The 25,022-nt window shown below is 32.3% G+C and overlaps 1 protein-coding gene across 4 annotated transcripts in view; it reads right to left on the minus strand.

The window, feature by feature from the left end:
* side-IV (sidestep IV) overlaps positions 1 to 25,022 on the minus strand; it is a 573,009-nt gene that overhangs the window by 117,410 nt on the left and 430,577 nt on the right. For all 4 annotated transcript variants that reach the window (XM_076404299.1, XM_076404300.1, XM_076404298.1 and 1 more), the window contains 2 exons: positions 18,347 to 18,457; positions 6,384 to 6,587 (listed from right to left, as the gene is read on the minus strand). In XM_076404299.1, the coding sequence (XP_076260414.1) occupies positions 6,384 to 6,587; positions 18,347 to 18,457 (315 nt within the window). The remainder of the gene's footprint in view (positions 1 to 6,383; positions 6,588 to 18,346; positions 18,458 to 25,022) is intronic.

Genomic DNA, 25,022 nt, shown 5'->3' on the forward strand with positions numbered 1-25,022 from the left:
CAAATACAATGCACCGTCTCACAAGTCAGTGAAAAGGATGACAAAAATCCATGAATTGGGCTTCCAATTGCCTCGTTATTCACTGTATTCTACAGATCTGGCCCCGAGCGACTATTTCCTGTTATCAGATCTCAAAAGAATTCTCGCTGGGAAGAAAATTTTGTCGAATGAAGAGGTGATCGCCGAAATTGAGGCCTATTTTGAAGCAAAGGACAAATCGTACTACAAAAATTGTATCGAAAATGTGGAGAGTCGCTTGAACAAAAAAAAAACTAATTTTGCCAAAAAAAAATGTTTTACTGTGGTAGGCCGGGGACTTTTTAATTGTCCTGTTTATTCGTTCATTCTCATATCTTGATATTTGATGATGATGTTTTCATACCTTTCTCGAGTTTCTTGATTTTTTATATAAATTAATAGACCAATCCTTTGGGTTCCCTACCAGAATCCCGATTCCCGTTAAATTCCACACTGTCGAAGTTCGGATAACAAGACCCACTAAACAAACAACTAGATGCTAGATGTCATTATTCACGAAACCCTCTGGGTAATAATAAACATGAACTTAATTTCACCAACGGCAAAGATGTTAGGCAAATGTTCTCGTACCGAGATCATATCGACAAACCATCGTAAATAAACGGGAAAGGTCCTGGAAACCATCCACCGACCAGATCGTGACCTTTTCTTAACTCTGCCCGGCATCCCACTTGGAATCGACGGGATTTATTATAAAATAAAGAGGTTATTTCGAGTGGGTTCTTTTCTTTCAGGCCATCCGTTATCTTAATGAACAATCTATTTGGTCGGGGCAGGACCGAGAAAGGGAACCGGTCGCAATATAATAGCCTTAATAACGGTAATCCGAAAAGGCAGATTACAAATAACGTGTGATTCTATTAGGCACTAAATCTTCAGGAAGGAGATTCCGAGGCCCGTAATCCTCTTCAAGAGCCGAGTTCTTTTCCAGCGGGGAAAAACTCCGGAATGGTGCAATGAAAATCGCCCCAAGGAGAGGAGGGATCTAACGTTTTGGGTTTCTTAAATCTTTCTCGGTAATATCGCTCGTACATACAATCACATTAACTGTGTCTAGTTACGTTTATTGCATTCTACTGGACTGATTATCTTCTTGTTAATAACTAGTTATTTTAATAACTATGTTCTTTTATAATTAGCGTTAAAACTATCAATTAAAAACATTCCAACTATTTGATGGTTAAAAAGTAGTCAAATGATAATAGTGATTACAATTTCATTAAAATTTTTCTCCAATCATGTGATAAGTAAGATAAGAATGTATAAAATCTGTCTCGAAATAATTTTGAGAGGTAAAAAGAAACATACATTTTTTGGATTATTTATGTTGCAGAAAACAGTTTATTTAAAATGTTTTAAGTCAAACTCAGTATAAAATTTATTTTAAATTTTTACGTTACTTTGATTTAATATATAAGGATATATATTTTTAACGTATTTTAATAATATTTAGGAAGTAACGATACACATATAGATAATATAAACAATTAAAAAAAAATCTACAATAAAAAAATTGTGGTTGCTAATGTAACATAAAATTATTATAAAATATATATGTTTGAGCCATCTTGTTTGGCGCAGTGGTAAAGGCGACAGGACGGTCCACTTACTGTTGCTATAGTCGTGGGTCCGAATCCTACTGGGGCATGGTCGTAAATTTACATCTGTGATTGATTCATATTTATGATTGTCCTAGAAAGAAATATGAATTTAAGAAAATGCCACTCATGCCAGTAACCAGGCTGGGTAAATAGGTTATTGTAGAGAATGAAATGCATAGCTCCGTAGTGAGATACTCCATTGTTTTCTCTGGTTTCTTCAATTCATACATCAAAACCAGTCAAGGTACACACATTGCTCGAAAAATTGAAAAGTTGAATGGGCTTCGGCAGCATATTTCTACGAATCATATAAAAGTGATGAATCTTGAAAATGTAATTTTGAGCGTTCCATTATTAGCGTCTATATATTGTGAATAACTCAATAATATTAAATGAAAACTACATGTTATGTAAAGAGATGTCGAAGCTATCGAGTTTAACAATTGTTTTCCTTGATATTTCGTGTTTTCGCCAATATATATTGTTGAAAATACATCTAAGCACCTAATAAAAAAATAATTTTTGATTGTTGTAATCAATTAATCTTTCGAATTTTTATCTTTTCACACTCCAAATAGATATTTGTAATACCATAGGAGCTAGTTAGACGGCGTTTATCTTTTTTCGTCTATGATGTATTTTTCGTTTAATAATGGATTCCATTTGAAACGGTCCGAGGATTAGAATAAATGCAAATGCAAAATAAACCCGAGTTTCCATCGGAAACGATGCCGCCTGAATAAGATCAAAACCGGGCACTGTGTACCGATTCGCAGTTAATTTCAATTAAGGATCAAACCGGACCCGGCCAAAGGAAAACGAAAATCAACAGTAGCCGCTCTTGCGTCCGCCGTGCCGCATTTTTCCCAATTTATTTTTCGTCCGAATCGAATGCAAGCGTACATTCACTCCGCTGTTTTCCCAACTCGTTGTTCCCTTTATTGTTCGTATGTTTTTTTAAGTTCAACATTTACCTATTACCAGAACAAAGACGTGTTAGATAAATGCTTAGTTGTTTATAGTTTAGGAATGTACTGAGAATTGATTAATTAATGAACAATTCAGAAAATTTTCAAAGAGCATTCAGGCCTTCATTTCTTCTTAGTCTTTCTTTCTTCTCGTTACACGAGCTTAACTGGTTTCCTTTGTTCGTTATATTCATACCAGTAATCCAGTAACATGAAGAAATTTCATCAACTTGTCCAAGTTACGTGGTTTTAGACTATCTCTGTTGCAGTTGCCTTAGCAATCGAGACGCAATGTACTCTTCCAGTAAATGCTTAAGTTCCACAGTTCTCATAAATAGGGTGGTGTACAACCATCAGCAAATCCTCATGTATCTAGCTGCAGAGGACGATTCTCAATCTTGCCGGTATATTAAATTTATGTCTGCAAATGTTTTAAAGAACTTAACATTTATTTTTATTAACCTCAATGACCATACTTTTGATTTAGACGTATCTAATTACAATTAACTGTTTGACAAACAATGACTAATTCGAATTATACATATTTCGCGAACCAGTCAAAGAAGCGTTAAAATCGAAAAAAGAAACAGGAAAATAATTACCGATACATCTCGTATTAAGTAACACTCTATGCCTCAGCTAGTGTGAGAGATATGTTGGATTTCAGAATGTTGTCTGCATCATTGCATCCCTTTGGAGGACCCACAGCGAAAAAATATTAAAATTATTAACCGTCGCGCCACATCACATATCAACACGCCGAAAAAAAGAGAATTACACGGAAGGTAATCAGTCGAAACCGTACAGTAATTACAACAACGTTAAATGGTAATAAAACCAATTTTGTATATGTTTAAATTAGATCGTATCTATCCGAAAACGACCGACGCTGCGCTGTAATTTTCAGTCGGACTCATCTATTACAAATAAACCGAACAATAACGCTGGAAATAAATTATTACTAAATGCGTACGTCAAGCTAATATCTTAATTGAATTCTGCTAACGTTGATTGGATTATATTTAATCGGTAATTGGTGCGTCGATAGTACACGGGCACAATCTACGCCCAAGATCACCAAATAATAATAATAGTTGTACGCATTTTGCTTTGTGTTTCGAATAGTAAATATTACATGTGGATCGAAATTGCAATGTGACAGCAATTGTAATAAACTATTTCTCTATTATACTGTCGTCTTAAATTTTTTAAAATTATTTTAATTATAATAAAAAAAAATTATATTGAAAACATAAAATACATATGCAACAACTATTCAATATCTAGTAAATATTCCTTGATATTGTTCAGATCTAAGGTTCCAGATTGAAACTCAGAATCATTTTTAATATATGTACTCGTATTTTAACTGGCGCAATTCATATAAGTTTAAACGACGGCATGAAGTTCATACATACAGGTATTTTTAATTATTTAAGTACCAATTTTAAAGGTTTCTAAAGGTTCGTTAAAATATTACTACTTTTTAAAATAGTTACAGAATATCGATTTTTTTTGGGCCGATATATGTGTATATCGATAATTTTAAAAGAATGGTTTTATAGATCTCATTGTTGATCGTTGATCGCTGATCGTTGATACACTTGGCTATTTGTGGATGCGATCCTTTCTGATATATTTTGGGATGCTGACAAAGCTGCACGGAATTTTGTTTTGATCAAGTTTGGATCATATTTATATTGAATTTCTTTTTGCATATCATATGTTTATATCTTTATAGTATAACAATTATGTTAAACTAGTTCAGATTTCCGTCCAACTAATCAACCCATTTTTTGGAATCTCATAAAAATATCTGCTTATTTCTTCATAACATCAAGGCTTTTGCTGTAGTCACAATTGAAATTAATCTAAAATCATTTATGACTGAATTGACTTCTTGAAAGTGAAATCCTCTGCTGAAGATTTCGTACTATTTAATTTTATTTGCCATTTCTTAACTCAATCATCGATGTCATTGGCAGCTGTTTGTAATTTAACTGTAGTAATTTGTCAGCAAAATTACTTTATTAAAGACACTTTATAAGAACAATGTACAGCATAAAAAGAACGCGATCTGTCATCAAATAAAATCCACACTGCTAACAGCTCTCCTGCTGTAGGCGCTAGCTTACTGAAGTTTTTCAAGATAGTCATCGTATTGGTTGAAACTATTAAAATTTAAAATTTACACCGTTGCAGTGTTATGGCCTGTAGTATTACTAGCAAATATAGCTGTTGTTACTCCTTCATATTTAAGGTTATAATTGTTATAGAGTAATGATGATATTAGTCCTAGGACACCAAATATATGTAAGGAGCTTGCGTCATACTATACCGAAGTATTATGCCGCATCTGGGAATACAGCTGAAAGGGTAGCTGTTACCAACTCCTTCTTATTCCTCAACTTCTCTATTCACCTGAATGCTTTTAGACCTTTTTGATAAAATCATTCAGGACATTATTTATAGGACACATATGAAAGTTGAATTTGTTGAATAAAGGTTATCCATCCCTAATTAGAGCGTTCTCGTATATTTCTGGCAACATACTGATATTACGCCGAAATAGATTTTTGGAGATTTTTTTGGTAAAAAATTAATAAGAACACGACACTACATGGGTAGGCTTTTGTATTTAACTATTTACCTATCGATTTCAATGAATTATGAAAGATATGGACAAATGTTCTTAAGGTTTAAATTTATTTTTTAGAGCTTTTATTTCTATAACGACTGTCTTGACTTCTTCAAGGATTGACTGAAATTCATCAGCTGCAATATATAGTGATCGCACATGGTGCTTTAATTGATATCTACTAAATTCTTTGTCGTTATATGTTACGTGCCATCATACCTTCTAATTATTTATTAATTTTAGAGACACCTTTAATTAGAAAATGTATTACACTACATTTAAAATGTATTAATTGCAATGCTATTCCAGATCCAAATATATGTTTCGAAATATACATTTCCTTTAAAACATTGATTCTATTCACGATAATTTATATCATTTAACATGGTGACATATTACAATAAGTATCATGTGCAGTTTTCTCCAAATTAAAGGATCATGTGAATAGTTCTCCGTAAAAGACGGTTCAAGATTCGCATAGAAAAAAATTCGGATAACATTTCGCGCTCATATAGTTTCACTAATACTTTTCTAAATAGTGGAGATTTATTAGTACACTTGTTCTTGTACGATATGACAACGATAATGGTGATGATAAAGTGTTTTATTAACTTGAATATTAAAGTTATCAAACATTTCAGAATCTGTAGCTTAGTACCTCGGAAAACAGCAGATATTTATTTCAAACCATTGTATATGATTTACATTTTTAATTATATCCAAACTGATACGAACAAAAAACAACAACAGTAGCACATTAAATTAATTATTAAATATGTACATTGCGGGTTTTGTTTCAAATCATTGTTTGTAGCCAGAGCAAATAAAACTGTATAAAATCTACCCCGTAATCCCCCGTTTATATCAACAACGCTCGCGAAACACCCGCTCCCCTAAAAGCAAACCATTAAAATTCGGATACATTCGCAAAACCTCTCCAAACAACTAGTGGCGCCCGTCTCTCGCGCCCCCTCCCACCCCTCTTCAGGTTCCCGCCCCGCTTCCCCCGCCGTGGTATTCTAATTTATCGTCACTTCCGGCCTCCTCCTCCCGGAAAGGATTCCGGGTCCCCGGAGACCGCGACCCCGTTCTCCAGAAGACGACGTCGGCTCCGATGAAGGGTTCCGAACTACTTACAATTAATGTCCAGGACGACGGCCTTGGTCTCGGGCGGCACCAAGTTGTTGTTCGTTGCCTGGCAGATCAGTCTTGCATGCAAATGTTGGCGTCCCACGTTGGGAAACGTCAAGTGATTGACGACCACCCCGTCCGATCTGTTCTCGTAGGAGTCGTCTATCACCGTGTTCTCAAGAAACCACACCACTCGTGGTCTGGGACGACCTGAAACAGAGAAATATACCGTTTTACCAACCAGATTTAGTACAGCACATTGAATAAAAAAGTATACAAATCATTTTATATTAGTTAGTATACTTATTCAGAGGTCGCTATATATAGAGGGGATAGACAAAATATTACAAACACCTGACATATACAGTCTAATCAAAGTTTATTTATATCCGCGTCATCGAAATTTGTGACGTCAAAATGTCGCAATGTTGCCGCATCAACTCTGAGTTTTAGTTCAGTTTGGCTTTGGCATACAACAAATTCTAATATAAATAAATTAATTGAACATAAATGTTATCACATATAATTTATTTTAACATTATAGTATATCTAAAAACTACAGTTAATTATACAGCCACAGTAGTTTATAGGTTAGAGTTAAAACGTTTTGTTATTAGTGATTTCAAGAATTTTGTAAACATCTGACATTTGGACGACGTCCGGTTGTTATTAAAAATGTTACTTATAATTACGATAGGTTATAAACCGATAAATGTTATTTTAGCCACAATATATCATATTACTTTGAAAAACAATAGATATTCAGGGTCACAAATTGATTGCGGCTTTAATAAGTTATTTCGAAAAGGAACGAGATAATGGAGGGCCTCTTTTGTCTGCAAAATAAATAATTTCCGTTAGAGAGGTAATTATACATGATATTAAATACTATAGGTTGCTGCAATTTTATTTAGTGTGGGTACTGTGAATAATATCGCTTACAAAATGAAGAACAATACGTTAGATTCAACCAAGGAAACTTGACCCTCTTGATTTAGGCTCTATTCGAGATAAAATATACGAAATGTATAAGAACAATGAGCACACAAACTATATATAAAGTTTGGAAAGCATCCATAAAAAAGTTAGGGATATGCAGTTTTTTGAGGGATATAAGACATCCCTTCATACACCTTTACAGGGTAGAGAATTTAAATGGTGTAAAGATAACTCTCGAAGAGACATTGCCTTAAAAATAATTCAATTTTTAAAGGTATACAATAAGATCATGGAAGATAAATTATCTGAATTTGTATATCTTGATGAAACTTGGATATTTTAAAATGGTTCATTCGGGCACTCTTGGTAAGACAGTAACAGGAAAAAGGGTAGAGACAACAAATATTGATGGAAAAAGGTAAAAGTTACAATAGCATTTGATTATATATTGTTGATCATAATATTTATTAATAATTAATTACAGATATATCGTTATTCACGCATGGAATTAGAACAGTTTTTTTCCTGGTGCAGAATTAGTGATTTCTTTCAAATACAAAGGCAGCTACCATGGAGAAATAAACCATAACGTGTTGTTAGAGTATGTTAATCAGCTTTTAAAGAACTTGTTAATTTTGCTATTGTCAAATTTTTAAAGAACTATCAATTATTTTGTGTACAATTTAACATATATAGACCATATATAAAGACTGCAATTAAGGAATGGCTTAAAGTACATAAAATAAGTTATGAAAAACTATGTTAAAGAATGAACTATTTCAAATTTACTGGTTAAATATAAATTAAATGTTTTATTGAATTTTTACAATTTGCTTTTTTAGAAATAAGCCCGAAAAGAGATATTCAGTAGATCATATGGCTGAATAATATAGTGACATAGCATTACGACTTCCTCCCTATCACTGAATTTTTAATACAATTGAGTCGATATGGGGTTTGGATATGTGAAAGGAAGCATTGTTGAGTATAACATGCTCAGCTTGTATGAGCTCGATAAGATATACAGAGGAAGTAATTGTTAAATGGTGGAATTGTGAACATGTTTTAGACAGATTGGAAATTAACAGTTTAGTGATTGAATTGAACAGTGATTCAGAGACTGAAAGTGACTAAAGGATACTTTCACGATATGTGATAATGTTGGGAATTCCTGAGACAGAGTGATGAGAGTGGAAACAACTAAATGTATGTACATAATTAATAGAATATAACTGTAGAAAATGGTATTGTAGAGCGTGAAAGATCTGTGTGTGCTAATATGATTGTAATTGTTCAGAATTATACATGTGCATTAGGTTAGAATGTATGGGGGAGAATGCTAATGCAATACTAACTGGTTTGTAAATATGGTAAATGCAATAGGCACAATTTAGTGATTAATTTTATCAAGAATAGTCTACACAGCTATTAGCAGAAGAAATAAAAATACAGCGATATCAAGATGATTTAACAAGTAAACACACCATCGAAGGAAACAAGAACTAAACGTCAAAAGGTAAATATGTTATCGAAAGAAAGTAAAATACATTACTTTGACATATAATTGTCAATTAGGTGGATTAGGGGATACCACTACATAAAAGCGCTTAAAAGTCTATCTTATGGGTGGTGTGAAAAAGAGTTTAACGTAAATATAATAAAACAACTCTAACCTACAAACTATTATAGCTGTATTCTTAATTGTAGTTTTAAGTCCTTCGATACTTAACAAAACTTTATGTCCATGAGTATGCCGCATCGATATTGATGGGGATAGCTCTACTGGATTAAACCAGACCTTACAGCAAGCTTTTGATATTAACTTACGAGGATAATTTATACCACTTCTCTAATATGTCATGCTTTCACTGTTCGATTATTATTATTATCCGCGTCCCGTATCCAGGTTGCTAAAGAAAACACGGAAATTAGAGTTCGCGACGTCAAATTTCCCTTGTCATCCCGTCAGTTTAAAAGCACCAATCACATAGCCCGTACAAATTTCATTTAATAACTTAAAACACTCTTACAAGATTATAAAGGTACATTAACAAAATATAATTTCCAAGAAGATAATTTATCACCGCCGCTGCGACCGTACGCATCTGTAGGCCGTGCTCCAACCCCATCGGCAGCACGGAGGAGTAGGAGGATTAATATCAATTCTGTCGATGGATAGATCGGAAGTTTTAACAAAATCGCGCAGAGTTCCGAGCGGGACCAGATGTTATCGAAACTGAAAGGTGGCTAAGAAGGCCCCGTAAAAGCTCCTAAGTGTATGATTGATATTCTTCACGAGACCGGGCGTGGAAAAAATAACGATTAGGTGGATGCGTATCGAAAATATTATACTCGATGTGATTATTAGCCATATAATAGAGAAAAATACTTAAGAAAAATGATATTTTATAATAAAAGTATAGTTTTTCTCAAAATTATATTACATTATTATGTAATATCAAACAAAATCAAATCAATCAAACTTTCGCAGTATATTTTAACATTTGGAGATTTGTTTTGTGACTACAAATGTTGAATGCTGTTTAATCCTACCAGCTACTATTATCAAGTCGCTTTTACTATACATAAGTGTATTAAACATTTTTTTGATAACATCTTTATTAGAAATGTTTAGTACATTCTTAATTATAAAATAATTTATTACAACATTTCATTTGTACTTGTATTAATTCACGAGCAGTAGTGCGAGATAAAAACATCAATATGTATTCCTCAATTGTAAAATTATAATAACATAAGCTACACTTTACACTAAAGATATACACTTTAAATAACAGTTGAACTGAAATGTCCCCGGCCTGACACATAGATGGCGCTACTAGGATTAAATCTATATGTTTTTTAGGTAGCCCTAACCCTCAAAAGATACTTGTATAAATTTGACAGCTGTCGGATCATTAATTTGTGAATTATAGCATTTTAAGTGAAGCAAATTTTGTTATTGTAAAAAAATTGGATGAAAAGGAATTTTGCGTGTTGATGAAATATTGCCTTTTGAAGGGAAAAATACAGTTCAAGCAAAAACTTTTCTTGATGCTTTTTGAGTTTCCGGACACTGCCTCAGGAAAATCAACCATTAAGGATTGGAATCCTAAGTTTAAACTTGGTGAAATGAGTACCAAAGACGGTGCACGTAGTGGACGACCAAAAGAGGTTATTACCGATGAAAACATTTAAAAAATCCAGAAAATGATTTTGAATGACCGTAAATTGAAATTGAATGAAATAGCAGACACTCTAAAGATATCAACGAAACATTCACGAATATTTGGGTATGAGAAAACTCTGTGCACAGTAGGTGCCGCGTGAGCTCACTTTTGACCAAAAACAACGACGAGTTGATGATTCGGAGCAAGGTGTGAAGATGATCAAGCATAATAAACCCTTGTATTGCTTCCAAATTAGTATGTTAGTAATCTTCTTTCCTGTTTTAGGCGAACTCTTGGATAACTTTGACAATCTATTTGATTTCCAGGTCATCGTACAGTTCTTCGTTGGTTTCGTAGAGAAAAGTATTGGTAATTAGTTGAAGAATTTTGTTTTGGCTGCGTTGGTTGACTAATTCATTTTAATTTTTGGTGCAACCCCATATTTGCACCCATAGGTAAAAATTGGCTTTATGATTGTCTGATAAATATTTTTTTTTTGATTTTAGATCGAGTCCAGATAGATAGATGATAAGCCTTGCATTCATAATCTAACAGTGGAGCGAACTGTGTTCAAATGTTTGTAGACAAAATGTTTCTTCATCAGAGCAATGAGAACTTCGAATAGCAATAATATCGCTATCAGAGCTGACAAAATATTTGCATTTTGAAATAGCATTTTCTCCAACTGATATTTTCTTAATTTACATCAGACAACTCGTAGCATTCCACATTCACACTCTTCTCTTGATAGATCGCTAGGATATTCTTTGTACAAAAAAACTACATTTTTTGGGTTTCTTATTTATTTAGGGCCTGATGATTCTGATCTTTTCACTTCAAGGGTTTCTTTAGGGAAATAAAAAGAAAGTCAATTGGTACTAAATCAGAAATGTCTGGAGAATAACCTATCAGTTACTCCTTTTGACAGATAAATATTCGTTATGATGAAGAATTATATTTCGTTATATATTTGTCCGATATATCAGGGAAGACGTGCCAAAGTAATCTTGTTACATGATAATGCCTATGCGTATATTATAATTCTTTTAAGACTGAATCATTTTTCACCATGGATTTTCAGGCTCCTTGACGCTTTCTAGTCGGAAGGAAACACGTCAAACTAAAGAAGCTTCTGTATATTTATCATTATAAATATTCATTGGTTTCCTCGCTGATCTTTCCGAGTATCTATTTCCTTTTTCGAAGTAGAGTAGGTCTTAAAATTTTACGAGCCTTCAATTTCAGCCTATGGTCTTATAAATAATTGATGGCCCGAGTATTCCTTTTCGATTTTTTATTATTGAAAATAACTCTATGATCTCGAATCCCTTTTTTATGTCTTCCATTCGCCGGTATGGTCACGTGTATAAAACGTTAGTCTCGGTTATAAAGGGAGTGGAGGAATTTGATAGGTTTCTTGTCCAGGTTTTTTTGTTTTATTTCACATTGTTTTAATGAACTAGTAATTTTGTATTTCGAAGAAGTTAAAATAATCTTGGTATTATGTAGACACAGACAAAATAGAGACTTAATTTTAAAGGCAATTTTGAAGAAACATTTCGTGACGTCCAATATATAGATATTACTACTTTGAACTTATTATTTGTTTTAATCGCTATTTTGAGGGACGCCAAGGCATCTGATTGGTTCATTTTGTTTCTATGATACGTTTATGGTTTATTTATTCTTGGCAGCATTTTCACTGAGCCTTACGAAGGGAAAAGTGTATTTTTTTTGTACGGTTAGTGATTAAGTGGTTAGCCATTATTGTACTATTAATCTGTGTAGTAAAATATGGGTGTAATGCTTCTTCATTTTATGAGGTGTTATGTACGTGGATACACAGGTAGTAAAGAAATCGTAGCATCGATAGCCCTTGAAGAGCTATCAGTTTAAAAAATTGGTTGATAATATTAAAAATCCGAAAATGACTGGATTATGTATGAAAGAAATTTAGGATCGTTACTGCGAGTTTTGGTTTTATAAATTGAGATTAATTATTAATGATAATAATTAATAATATATTATTCTTGGATAAACTATTTCATCCATATGCAACTTCATTAAAAGAACATCTCTTGAATGCAAACATTTTAAAAAGGATGAACCGTAAGTTCAATACACGAGGTTTAAAATACAATAAAAATAAAACACATGCCTATCTAGATATTGGAGGTAGCGAAACTTTTCTCCAGAGAACCATATTGAGTTTTCTCTATATTACTCTATTAAAATAGTGCGAAATTATGATATTAAGATGAGTAAAATGGACTAGAATGGACGAATTTTATTATTCTTATCATACTAAACGATACGTTGTTTGAGGACTAACTATTATGAATTAATGAAATCCAGTTTAGATTTCGAAATCATCATTCAACAATTGACCAAGTAGAGAGAGCAACAGCGGTTATCCAAGAAGGGTAATATTGTCTTGTAATATTCCTGAATGTCTCCAGAGGCACTTCAGATAAGGCACTTGTGACCGGTGCACAAAATGAATAGATCCCTTCTGCGGAACTATTGTCGATGGATGGAGTCGTATCTTTTCGAAAGAGAATTCAGAGATTTCTGTAATGGGGCAATTCTCAATCTATAAAATAATTTGGTATATCTGCTCTATACTGCCGATAACCGAACAACAAAGAAACGCTATAGAAAAGCTGCAAGTTGCAGCGAACAAGATTATCAAATGGACTATAGCTTCTAAAGTTTCAAAAATGTAGTGCAATTCCTCGGCATCCAGCTAGATGGCGTATTAAAATAGAAACGTCAACCCAACTACTAATAAAACGCTGCCAAAAAAGTTCACTGATTAATTTCAATTATTATCGCTATATAACCAAAGAACTACATAATGACTTCGAAATTAAATGTATCCATCTCGTGTAAATGCCTGAAAATATTTAATTCGTCAAGTGTTAAGCTTTCTGAAAGTTTCTTGAGAATATCAATTGGATTTTCGTTTAAGTTAAGAAAAAGTTGGGTTATTTAACAATTGTTTACATTTATACTTGGTATTTTCATCAATAGATATCGCTGATCAAAAAATATATATGCAAGAATGCAAAACTATACAAGAAAACGTCATTCTATTTTAATCAAGAAGGAAAACTTCTTTTCTGAAAAAACAGACTGATTCCTTTGTTTCAGTTTTGTTATTCTGGCCGATGGCGTTTTGTTTTTTCCAGCAGCTTGCGCCAAATCTGTTAAGCGCCGGGTAAAATAAAAAGCCCGGATTGTTTTCATCGGAAGCCGATTTTTAATTTCCGTCTTTCTTCATGGTAAGTCGCTCACGCCTTATGCATACATTTTTAAAGTGTTCTGCATTAATTTTAAATAAGTTTGTGCGCTGTTAATGGCGATTCATAAATTGGCAAATTATGAAATGATATTTGGTGTGGGATAACATTCATACTGTTTTTGATTTCATTGGAAAAATAGTTGATGAAAATATTAGGTAATTTATATATAAAGTGTATTAAATTAGCCCAAGCGGTAGAATTAATTGTAAAACTGATGCTTTTTTATTACATTTTTTTATTGCATCCAATCAAAGGGACTTAAATCTGACGAAAAGAGGCTTTACACCAATTCGTATTTTAGTTCAAAAAATCTTGGGATTCATTTCTTAGATATAGGTAGTCTGTTCATAAACAAAATGTGATTCTACTAAAATATTATCATTACAGTATCTTTCAATACATTGCGTAGAGTAAAAAACTAACATTCCAAAGTGTGGCAAATAAAATAAAAGTAAATGTAGATAATTATTATTTATCTTTATAAGGTATCAATAAGTAACCATTTCCTATTCCTAAGATAAAACTATTAAAGTAAAGGAAAAGTGTACTCTGTGAGTGCGTGTGACTTTGGGCAGAAGTTTACAGTTCAGGGTGTACCAAAGGCAGACTAAAGTACCTCGGATGCTCAACTATGGGCTATTGAAATTATGGAAGATTGAAGCTATTAAAACACCCCTAGTTCGTGGAGTAAAACACTATTTAAACTTGTTTTACCTAAATTCGGATAGGAACATAGCAGTTCAGTGACCAACGGACTGAAATTGCTGAAACTGTCCTCAGTTGTTGACGTTTAGGATGTGTAAATTTTAGGTTGTGGAAATATTTCTAACCCAGTATACAGAAATTTATGCAGAAACAGTGGCTAAGTGGTTCATTGATAGAAGCAGAAAACTACACCACAGCCTCAGCTCTATGGATTTTCGGCCAGAAACATTGCTGTATAGATTTTTAAATGCGAGCTGTACAAATGAAGAAACTATCAATACTCACAAATAATTGTGTTACAATCATAAGCTGCACAGAGATTCTGCCATAGATAACCCTTTGGTCGCTTTTTTAAGAGAGAGATATTATTTCGTGCCATTGGTACGATGTTGGTAATTCCATCACATCTAAATAGTAAAAATGTATAGCAAACCAAATAGTGTCCTTTGGACTGAGTAACAATCTTTCCGTTTTTTTTCGACTAGCTGCGGTTGAATTTTGCTTGTTTTTATAACCAGTTAAATGAAAATTGCCCCCAAAATTGTATAGAAGAAATATTTTATGTTTGTTTTTATGTCAAATGTGAGAACTAAACACACAATCACGTTGTTTTAACTGTTCTCACACAATTCCAATTAAGTACATGAATTTTCCCATTGGACACTCTGTATTAACAATCCCTTTAAATATGCAAGATTATTTAAAATAATTGTATTTAAATATATATTTCTGTGAAATAAATTATTCATTTCATAATTTCATTCGAATCTTATGTTCTGAAATAAAGTTTAGAACAAAATTTAACTCGGTATCAAAGGAGAACTTTCTCCTGATCTCATTACCGACTCCCGAATCGCTTGATTAATAATCAGACCGTATTCAAGAAATCAATCCGGGGGCTACAAGGGGGTAGGGTATCTTATAATACAATGGTATAACACGAGGCATACAACTGTATAATAAAAACTACCTACCACGACAATTACGATAAAATAAAATCCGGAACAAAGCGCGTCTCTGTATATAGCCCCCATGGAAAGAATGCTTTTAATTTCCGACCTCGTTTGGACTCTAATCCTCCGCTTTGTACCTTTTTTTCGCGCTGCGTGAGTTGCCCGTTGTCTCGACAACATCTAAATAAGATTGCAAGAAGTTGGAGGGACTTATTATACTACATCTCGTTGATGTGTAGGACATGGGAAACTGGCAAGCGAAGTGGAAAGAGAGATTATCAAATATTATGTTTACTCGCACAAAATTCAAGTCTCGATCGTCTTAATAAAGCCGAGCCGAATCTGTTTTTGCTCTATTTTTGCATTTTTTCGTCTTTGTTAACGTGTATTATGAATATAATTAAAATGTTTGAAATAAAATACATGTTTATTAATATTCACGGGAGAGCGGTTTTCGTAATTTTTTGTTCGATCTGTATTATCCGTAAATATTACTATATAGTAAAATACTCCTTATTTTCACTCACTGATTTTCTCCTAATGTCGATTTTGAGGTTTTGTTCTTCATTTAGAGTCTGCTACTGTGCGGTTACTTTTGTGTGACCCATTGCTACTCTACAGCTCGTTTCCAATTCGCCTCATGATTTTATACCATATTTTATAGTTAATACCGTATTTCTATAACACATTTATAGTTATAGATTTCTGATGGACTCTGTATATGGTCGTGTTATGAGGAAATTTTCTTTTTAACTGGTTTAACGTTTAACAAAAACCAAAGGGCGCTGAAAGTTAATGAAAGACAAAGAAAACATCATCTCATACAGTTTGGAAAAATGTGTATCAGTTCATTTTTCCACTACATTGTGCTACCCGCTGTCTTGTTAGTAATGAATCATACTTCAGATAGTTTAAATAATGCAGATAGTATTTAACACTAATAGTTTCATTTGTTATTAACTGCTCCTTTAATTTTTTAGCAAAACAAATGAAGAGTGTAAGCATTACTGCAGAGAGATATATTCTCAAAATCACTTCTTCCCTTCCAGGAAAACAAATAGACTGTGATGGTGAACAGTTTTAGTAAGTTCGTGTACTAAATAACCTTCCAAAATAATACAGATGTGTTTATTTACGAGCTCACCTACTGCTAGCTTGTTTGATATGTAGCGAATTGAGGCATGTCGAATTTTACATCGTGGAATAACGGTCTACAAAATACCCAGAAATATAATCCCAGATGTTGAACACGGGCGGGGTGCCAATTGGAACCCGACACCGAATAGCTGGCGGCAACCCCGAGACGTTTATCTGGGATATTACTGAAGGGTATTTCGGTCATTTCAGTGCTCAACCCTCGTTTGGTTAAGACGTGCCACCATCGACTGCCCAAGCCTCGTCTTCAGGTAACTCCGCTGCCATCCGTTTTATTATTTGTATTTTTTATATTCCTTTTATATTGTCAATAAATAACGGTCACATCATGTAAACACCACTGTTTCATTTCGATTTACCTCCATTCACCGAGCCACATCATTTTACCCTAAAGATATATATTTATGAACAATTGAGTTTAAATTTGATCATATTACTTTTTAATTTAATTTCACGTTGAGTATGTTGATATATTTATATATCTCGAGAATACTTCTTCCCGATATGGCAAACAAAGAAACTGTGATGATGAATAACATTTTTAGTCAGTTGGTACAGTAGATATTTTCTACGTTTGACAGATTTCCAAGCAATAGCTAGATGTTTTGAAATATTAGCCCATCAATTTCTAGCTGGTCTACATATTATTCATAATATAATAGTAATTAAGGCTTGCAAAGTTTGCATGAAGGTTTGCCATAGAGTTCATTCCCATTAACATGACATCGTTAAAATGATTGAAATCGAATGTTGATACTTCGATTATGATGACGCGAAGTGACCATAAGCTTCCACAACTACTTGGTGCACCCTAATATAATCGATTTATTCGGATCAAACATGAAGAAAAATAGTAATTGAAATGAAAAACTAGAAAGAGCTTGTGAAGGTATTTTAATAACTATGTAGACTACCAAACAAATTAATTATTAATTATAAACATTTATAATGTGATACTGTCCTAGACTAAACCAGGAAATTCTTATAAAAATATATAAAAGGGTTCCCAAAGTATTGTGATAAGTTGATTTCATTGAAGTTATGTGAATTTTAGCACATTGTCTTAAAGATATGGAGACGTAAGTTATCTATAATTTCAGAAAAATGTTAAGCATGTGTAAATTGCTTCTACAGTGGTTGACGGGAGTTTCGACCACATCAAATGAGATATATTATGTCGACGATGAAGTAGAATCAAAATTTGTTGATGTATCAGCGTTGAAATGCGTGTTAATCACTCATGAACTAGACTAAATTCAACTGCTTATATTTTTTAAAATAAAAAACTGTTATCCTTAGTTAGATCGGAGACCAATTGAGTGATATGTTAATTACGTTCGAATTTGTTGTTTCGGCCGATGGATTTTTATATTTCCATCTGGCGGGACCAAATCCCTTAATGCTCGGCAAAACAGCGAGAAGAACAAAAAAACCGGTCGCAGGATTGTTTCAATCGGGACCGGGTGGAATTGTTAATTTCCATTCTCGTGGGTCTTAATCCTTCTCTTTATATATTTTTTTCTCGTCGGGCCGCTCGTCGTTTGAAGGAAGATGGAAGGATTTATGGTAATTCCCCCGGGTAGCGACCGGTGGGGAAAGCCACAGCGGCGGGGCCGGCCCTGTACAAGAGATTATCATAGATTAAAAGTACTTTATCTGGAAATCAAAAACGGAATTGTTAATGCGCGATTCCGGAATTATTTACGCTCGCGAGGTAACTCTACGTGTGAAAAACTGCTTACCTCCTTTAACCTCGCACAGCAGGTTAACATCGGATCCTTCATTGTATGGCCCTAATAATACTGACTTGTCGATCCTTTTGTCGTCGTATATGTGAATTTTCTCAGGGGGTACTGAAACAAAACACATTTTTATTGAAAATGAGATATCAAATCGACGAAGCAATACAAAAAAATATGAATTATATGTAACAGGTCAATAATCGGGGAATAAATATATTTTTGTAAAGAAACCCCTCAAATATATAATCCTTTTATATATATTGGCGCATGATAATTTGCTCGGAAACAACAATATATATAAATAGTTAACGACTAATACGAATAATTAAAGTATAATAACATATATGTAAGAATATCATATTTGAAAGAATAATATGTATGAAAGAATGTCGCATATCATATATGAAATATATTGTGTTTGAAAAATATCATATACGAAGAAATCATATACATAGGAACATGATACTTGGAAGTGTAAGTATGTAAATATTTTAGTTTAAATTCCTTTTTTTCGTTCACTTCAAAGATCTGTTATACGTATGATACTTTATATGAATCATACATGAATAGTATCATACACTAAATAATATTATGTAAATCTGAATGGATATTATATATGAAAGAACATTATTATTAAAATATAATATATGAAAATATCTTATGTGCAAAATATACTATATGAAATATCATATATGAAAAATATTATATTAAAAATATTATTATAAATATATATTTTTGAAAAAAAACCATCTCGAATACATAAACCTTTTATATGTTTTAGCGTATAAAACTTTACACGGAAACAAAAATATATATGAATATCATATACGAAATAATGATACTTGTCATATCAAATATCACATCATACATACATGATACTTGTAAGTGTTAATTATATAAACAAAAAAAATGTTAGTTAAAATTCCTCTATTCATTCATTTTAAAGAACTATTATATGAACTACATCGAACAATTCATAAAGCAGGAATTACATATTTGACAATTCAAGAATTGATATCAAATAACAATTATATATTTGCGAAAAGGAAAATGATCCCCAGTATAAATCCTCAGTAAAATATAATATATGAAAATATCAGATGTGAAAAATATACTATATGAAAAATATTTATCAACATGATTCTTAATAAGTGTTATATTTAATACAAGCACTGTTATTGGTCTATAAGAGTGTGATCTCATGATTTATACTCATGAGCTAATACTATTTTCACACAAACTACTGCGTGCAACTTCACCAATCAATGTCAACATTTTGCTGCTTTTGAACCGGATTTTGGGCAATCCGTGTGTTTAGGCATAATTGGTGTTTGTAGGATTGTCAGTAGTAGTTTATTTTCTTTATTATTAACAATATTTGTCCTGATCAATATATAATATTTCAGCAATATACAAACTATTTCTATATATTATTATAGGTGGTTCATTTTGAAACCACTATAAGTTGTAAATTAATATGAATGGCATGAAATATTGAGATGTGGCTCTCAGACGTATATTTAGTCACTGAAAAAATCTTTCTCGATTTTATAATCCTCTTAAATTCATTGGTACATATTAATATTCATAAATACAAAATTTTATATAAATATCATACGATAAATATGTTAACATGATGCTTTATTCATAGAATCATTTATAAAACAAATTATATATTGGATGGTTTAGAGAGTTCAAGAATTAAGATCATTGAGAATATATTTTTTATAAAAACAACTTTCTGGTATATATATTTCTATTCTGAGAAATAAAAATATACATAAAACATTATAAATATACAATGAATTATACCATACATGACTAGGAATATAGTACATGAAAAATAACATAACAAAATATCATATATGAAAAACATCATGTGAAAATATATAAGAACGTTATTATTGTTTCAGGCATATACATTGTAAAATATTGGTCTGATTGTTTAAGTGCAATCTTATATAAGCCTTCACGAAAATATACATAAACAAATTATGTATCTGACAGTTTAGGACTTGAGATCATATAACAAATCATATATAAATTACACATGAAAAAATATTAATAATGTAGCTGTCAGTGCGTCAGATCGGAGGTTTATTGAGTATTGTATTAATTATGTACATTCCTTATACAAGATTGTGATGGCGTTTCAATAAAAACCTAACGTTAATATTGTACCGATCACCATAGGCTAACGAACTTTTAAATACCTGTTTATAATGGATGCAAATAGACCGGCAAAAAAATATGTCGAATGGCATGATTTATAAGAGGACGATTTTTTCCGCCAAATAAAAGCTCGATTCGCAACATAAAATCCTATTAAAGTTATTTGTCGGTTTAATACTTTGTTATCAGATAAAACGAGTGTTAAAAAATAAAAGTCTGCAAACAAAAGTGTAATAAAATCGGAACAAGATTGAGCCGTTTTCGGTCCCCTCGACAATGGGGCCCGTAATAGTCGAGTTTTTAAGGGTCTTTCCCCGGACGGACCCCCCCCGGTTCCCCCATCGCCCGCCCCGGTCCAGAAAATTAACTGCCGAGAAAAAAAATTCATAACTCTTTCCACTTCGCTCTTTTATTAGCTTTAAAATGCCTTTCCGTGTTTTTACTTAAGGCTTTAATACTTTACAAGGCTGGGAATTTTTATTGGCCTGCCAAGCCAGTAAAAGGAGGAAATTTTTCAACAGTGTTTCTGTTGCTTTTGGACGGAGCTAACAAAGAGCATTGTTGAGGGACGGTGGAAGGGAAGGAGCTCGCTAGGTTATAACAATTTTTTTCGCCACTCGTATTTTCCATATAGTTTTCATACAGGTCTCTGGTTTCTTTAAAACTGCAAATAATAAATATTTTAGACGATGCTGAAACAACAATTAAAACAAGTTGAAAGCTTTCGCTCTTTTGATTTTTTCTTAGTGTTTACTTTTAATCGCAGAATTTTCTTATTGTTGCCGGGGATTAAACAGACTAGGGCATTGGTATTTATGGTTGTAATTTTTTGCGATTGCCTAGATTGAAGCATGAGCATAAAATTGTCTATTAATTATTAGTTCTTCAAAATGAAAAATTGAGAAACGTGTGATTGAGAAAAAGACGTAGCTATATTGAGACATATATTGACTAACAGAGAGCAATAAGAGATATATGAACTCTTAGTAAATAAAACAAGCTAACGAGGTTGAAATATAAAACAATAGGGAGACGAGAGAAGAAGAAATAATATAAGAATTAGACAGAAAAACATAAAGAAAGCCTGATAATATTTGGGGATTTAGATATAATTAGAAAATAGGATTATAAAATAAACTGTGGGATATATTACAGCAAGAGATACGTATATATTGTGAAAGAAAGGGGAAAACACCAAAAGGGATATACCAATACAAACTTTATAATAATTCAATGATATATAAAGTAAGGATATCATAAAATTGCTAAAATATTATCTGACCTAAAAGTAAGAGGAGAACGAAATCAAGTAATAATTGTCAATAAGAAAGTAACTGTTAGTGAGAGGGATGGAGAATGGAAGAACTAGAGAGAAAAAAAAACTAACTGAAGAAAATCATTTTAAAGGAAATGGAGGACATAAAACATGAAAATAAAATTAGGTCACAAAGTTCATTATCACGAAAAAACGGGATAGAGTAGAAAAGGACAAAAACCAAAAGAGCACTAAGAACAAAATTTTATTATAAAACTAAAGAAGTTACAAGAATAAAAATGAAGTGTAAAGGATGACTTAAAGGGAAGAAAAAATCAAAGAAGGAAATACTATGAGACGTTAGAGAGCCTCTTCAGCAGACGCGGTGACCCTTCTTGGGATGTTAAGCAAATTATTTGTTCATAACATAAGTAATATCATTATAGATTGATCAAAAAAGTTGTATTGGTTTTCTTAAATGACTTAATTGGTTGGTCATAATTATTATTAGAATAAGTAGGGCTTTCCCATAGCAGAAAGAATCATATATATATATATATATATATATATATATATATATATATATATATATATATATATATATATATATATATATATATATATATATATATATATATATATATATATATATATATATATATATATATATATATATATATATATATATATAACCATCATTTTATTAACATGATAGATTATGTTACTAAAATGAGGCTGGATTTGACTACACCTCTTTGTGGTTCAGTTTGATATTATTTATTATAGGGAAGAAATTACCGAAGCGTTTATTGCACTTTGCATTTAAAAGAACGTGTCTAAATAATATCTACCAAAATTTCAGATTCCGCAATTGATAATGAGTCGTTTGAAGGTAGGAAAAAGAATATACTGTACCAACGATGTAAATTAACCATTACACTAAAATAATGAGAAATTTCGTTATTAGCATTATTGGTAATTATTGTCTAGTTCAAAATGTTTGTTTTATAATTGTTATTCTTACGTTACATTTGAAAATAAATTAATAAAAAATGTATTATATGAAAGTAGCAATGAACGGTGTATCATGCATGAACAAATTATGAATGATACGTCACAAAATACCGATTTTTTCAAATAACCAATGCCGTATAGTTAGTTAATAATTTAATATTCTCTTAAAATAAAAAAAAAGCTTTGATAATGGGAAATCTGCCTAATCCTCGAAGTATGAGCAACAGGTATATGTAGCTAGATCTCAATTTTAGACCAGTCAAGCAGGAAGTAAGTCAGCATAGCGTAAAATATCACAAGAGTCTCGCATAATATACCAGCGAGCTGGCACTGGTGCTCAGTGGAGTATCCACAGAAAATACCTCGTTAGTCAACAACAGGACAACAGCACATAATGCTGAATGGATCACATCTCTTCATATCCTCAGTCTCAACAACATATTTAAGTAAGGAGGTCGAAGGTGCACCCACAGATGCAAGGTCTCGCATAAAAAATCACTAAACAAAAAGTGGCTTATTGTTTTGAGACAAATAGATATGTCGCTGGAAAAGGAAACGAAAAAAATTGTTACTACAACACAATTTAACAATTTGTCGTAAAAAATGGAACGAATTTCAGTTCTGAGAGAAGATAATCATTTCATACCAACCTCTTTAAAATTTATCGAGAGAACTGCATCCGAGAACCCGAGGAAGGCGCGAAATTTTTATTAATGCCTTTTAGTCGGCATTCCGTAACGGTAACTGGAAGAAAGTTAAATTTTATGTATTTTTGATGAAGCGATATCCGTTTCGCAACACCACCAACACTTTATCAGTGTCGTAATAGAATTTTTATATGCGCCACTTCAGCCACTGAGGATTACCGGCATGATTTCTGATATAAACAAACTTTTAGGGATTTTATTTCCAAATGAAGAGTTTGTATTTATGGTTTGTGAGGTTGATCTTAGTATTATAAGTATTTTGAGCTATTCTACATCTTAATATAGTTAAATATCAAGCTTATTTATAATATCTTTTTAAATAACACCTCCCATGAGGTACGCTTGGTATAATATTAGTATTTTTCATTCTTAATTGGTCAGAATCACAAGAAGATAAGATAAACGAATGTAAGAGTAAAAAGATCAAGTAATTTCCAGCTTGAGAATATTAGCTCACATTTTGAAGAGTGGCCAAGAGATAAAAATAATCTTTTCGTTAATGTCATTTCCTTCAAAGTTGCAAGACAAATCTGAAAAATGTGTGTTTCTTCGTATCGTAACTTGTAAAATTGTCAATTAAAAAAAAACACTAAATAAACATAAAAATATCATTGTATTTTAGAAATATATTAGATATGTGCATGTACTTTGATAAGTGTTGTCTCAGAACCAATGTATACAACTGATAAAAAAACTAATATAACTGTAAAATTCAAAGGTATTTCTATTTCTATATATAAAATAACAATATTTCGTTCATGACCAAATAATTTTGGAATCTTCTACTGATGACATAAGAAAAAAAAGACCTGAAAGATGAACATCCAGATCACATTCTCAAAAAAATCAGTTTCCGTCAGCTTAAACTTGGGATGCGATGGTAAAGATTCAAATTGTGGAAAAATGGCTATTGCACTAATTGACTGTTATATTAATTGCCAGACAAAAAAAGAAGAGTGATATGTGGTATATTGTGACTGGCGATGAAAAGTCCGTTCGATAACTGTGTATCCACTGTGATAATTTCTTAATAGCACAAAAAGTTAGCCGTTGGTCTTGAAAAGCCATCCTTATCGACATTGAAGTGGAATATTAATGGTCATTAAGTACAGGAAAGATCATCAAGGAATAGTATATTATGTACTACTGAAACTGAAGGAAACTGATAATAATCTACTGATGTTAGTTGAAAAAATAGAACAATGTAAATGCAAAAATTGATCGACGATTGGGCCGCTTCCAAAAAAACCCGAATTCAAATTAAGAAAACATAATCTTTCTTCCCATTATTAAAATAAAATCTAGAAAAAAGTTGCTGGAAGGTTATCTAATATTTATAGCAGGTATACCCACTCGTATAGCGTCGTCTGCGGATGATATCGCAATCATTTCAACACGTGAGAGTCATGACTCCGTATCTGAAAGGCTCCAGCTACACCTGATTCTGATAGATCGAAAGGAACCAATTGAATTGCAAAATCTGGAGCATGTACCGCCATCTATAAAGTGATATAAAGCTATATTGGAA

Source organism: Rhynchophorus ferrugineus, unplaced genomic scaffold, assembly GCF_030347505.1.
Source record: "Rhynchophorus ferrugineus isolate W39M unplaced genomic scaffold, kcgeb_rfMv2 rfM4, whole genome shotgun sequence".
In the NCBI taxonomy this organism is placed as follows: Eukaryota; Metazoa; Arthropoda; class Insecta; order Coleoptera; family Curculionidae; genus Rhynchophorus; species Rhynchophorus ferrugineus.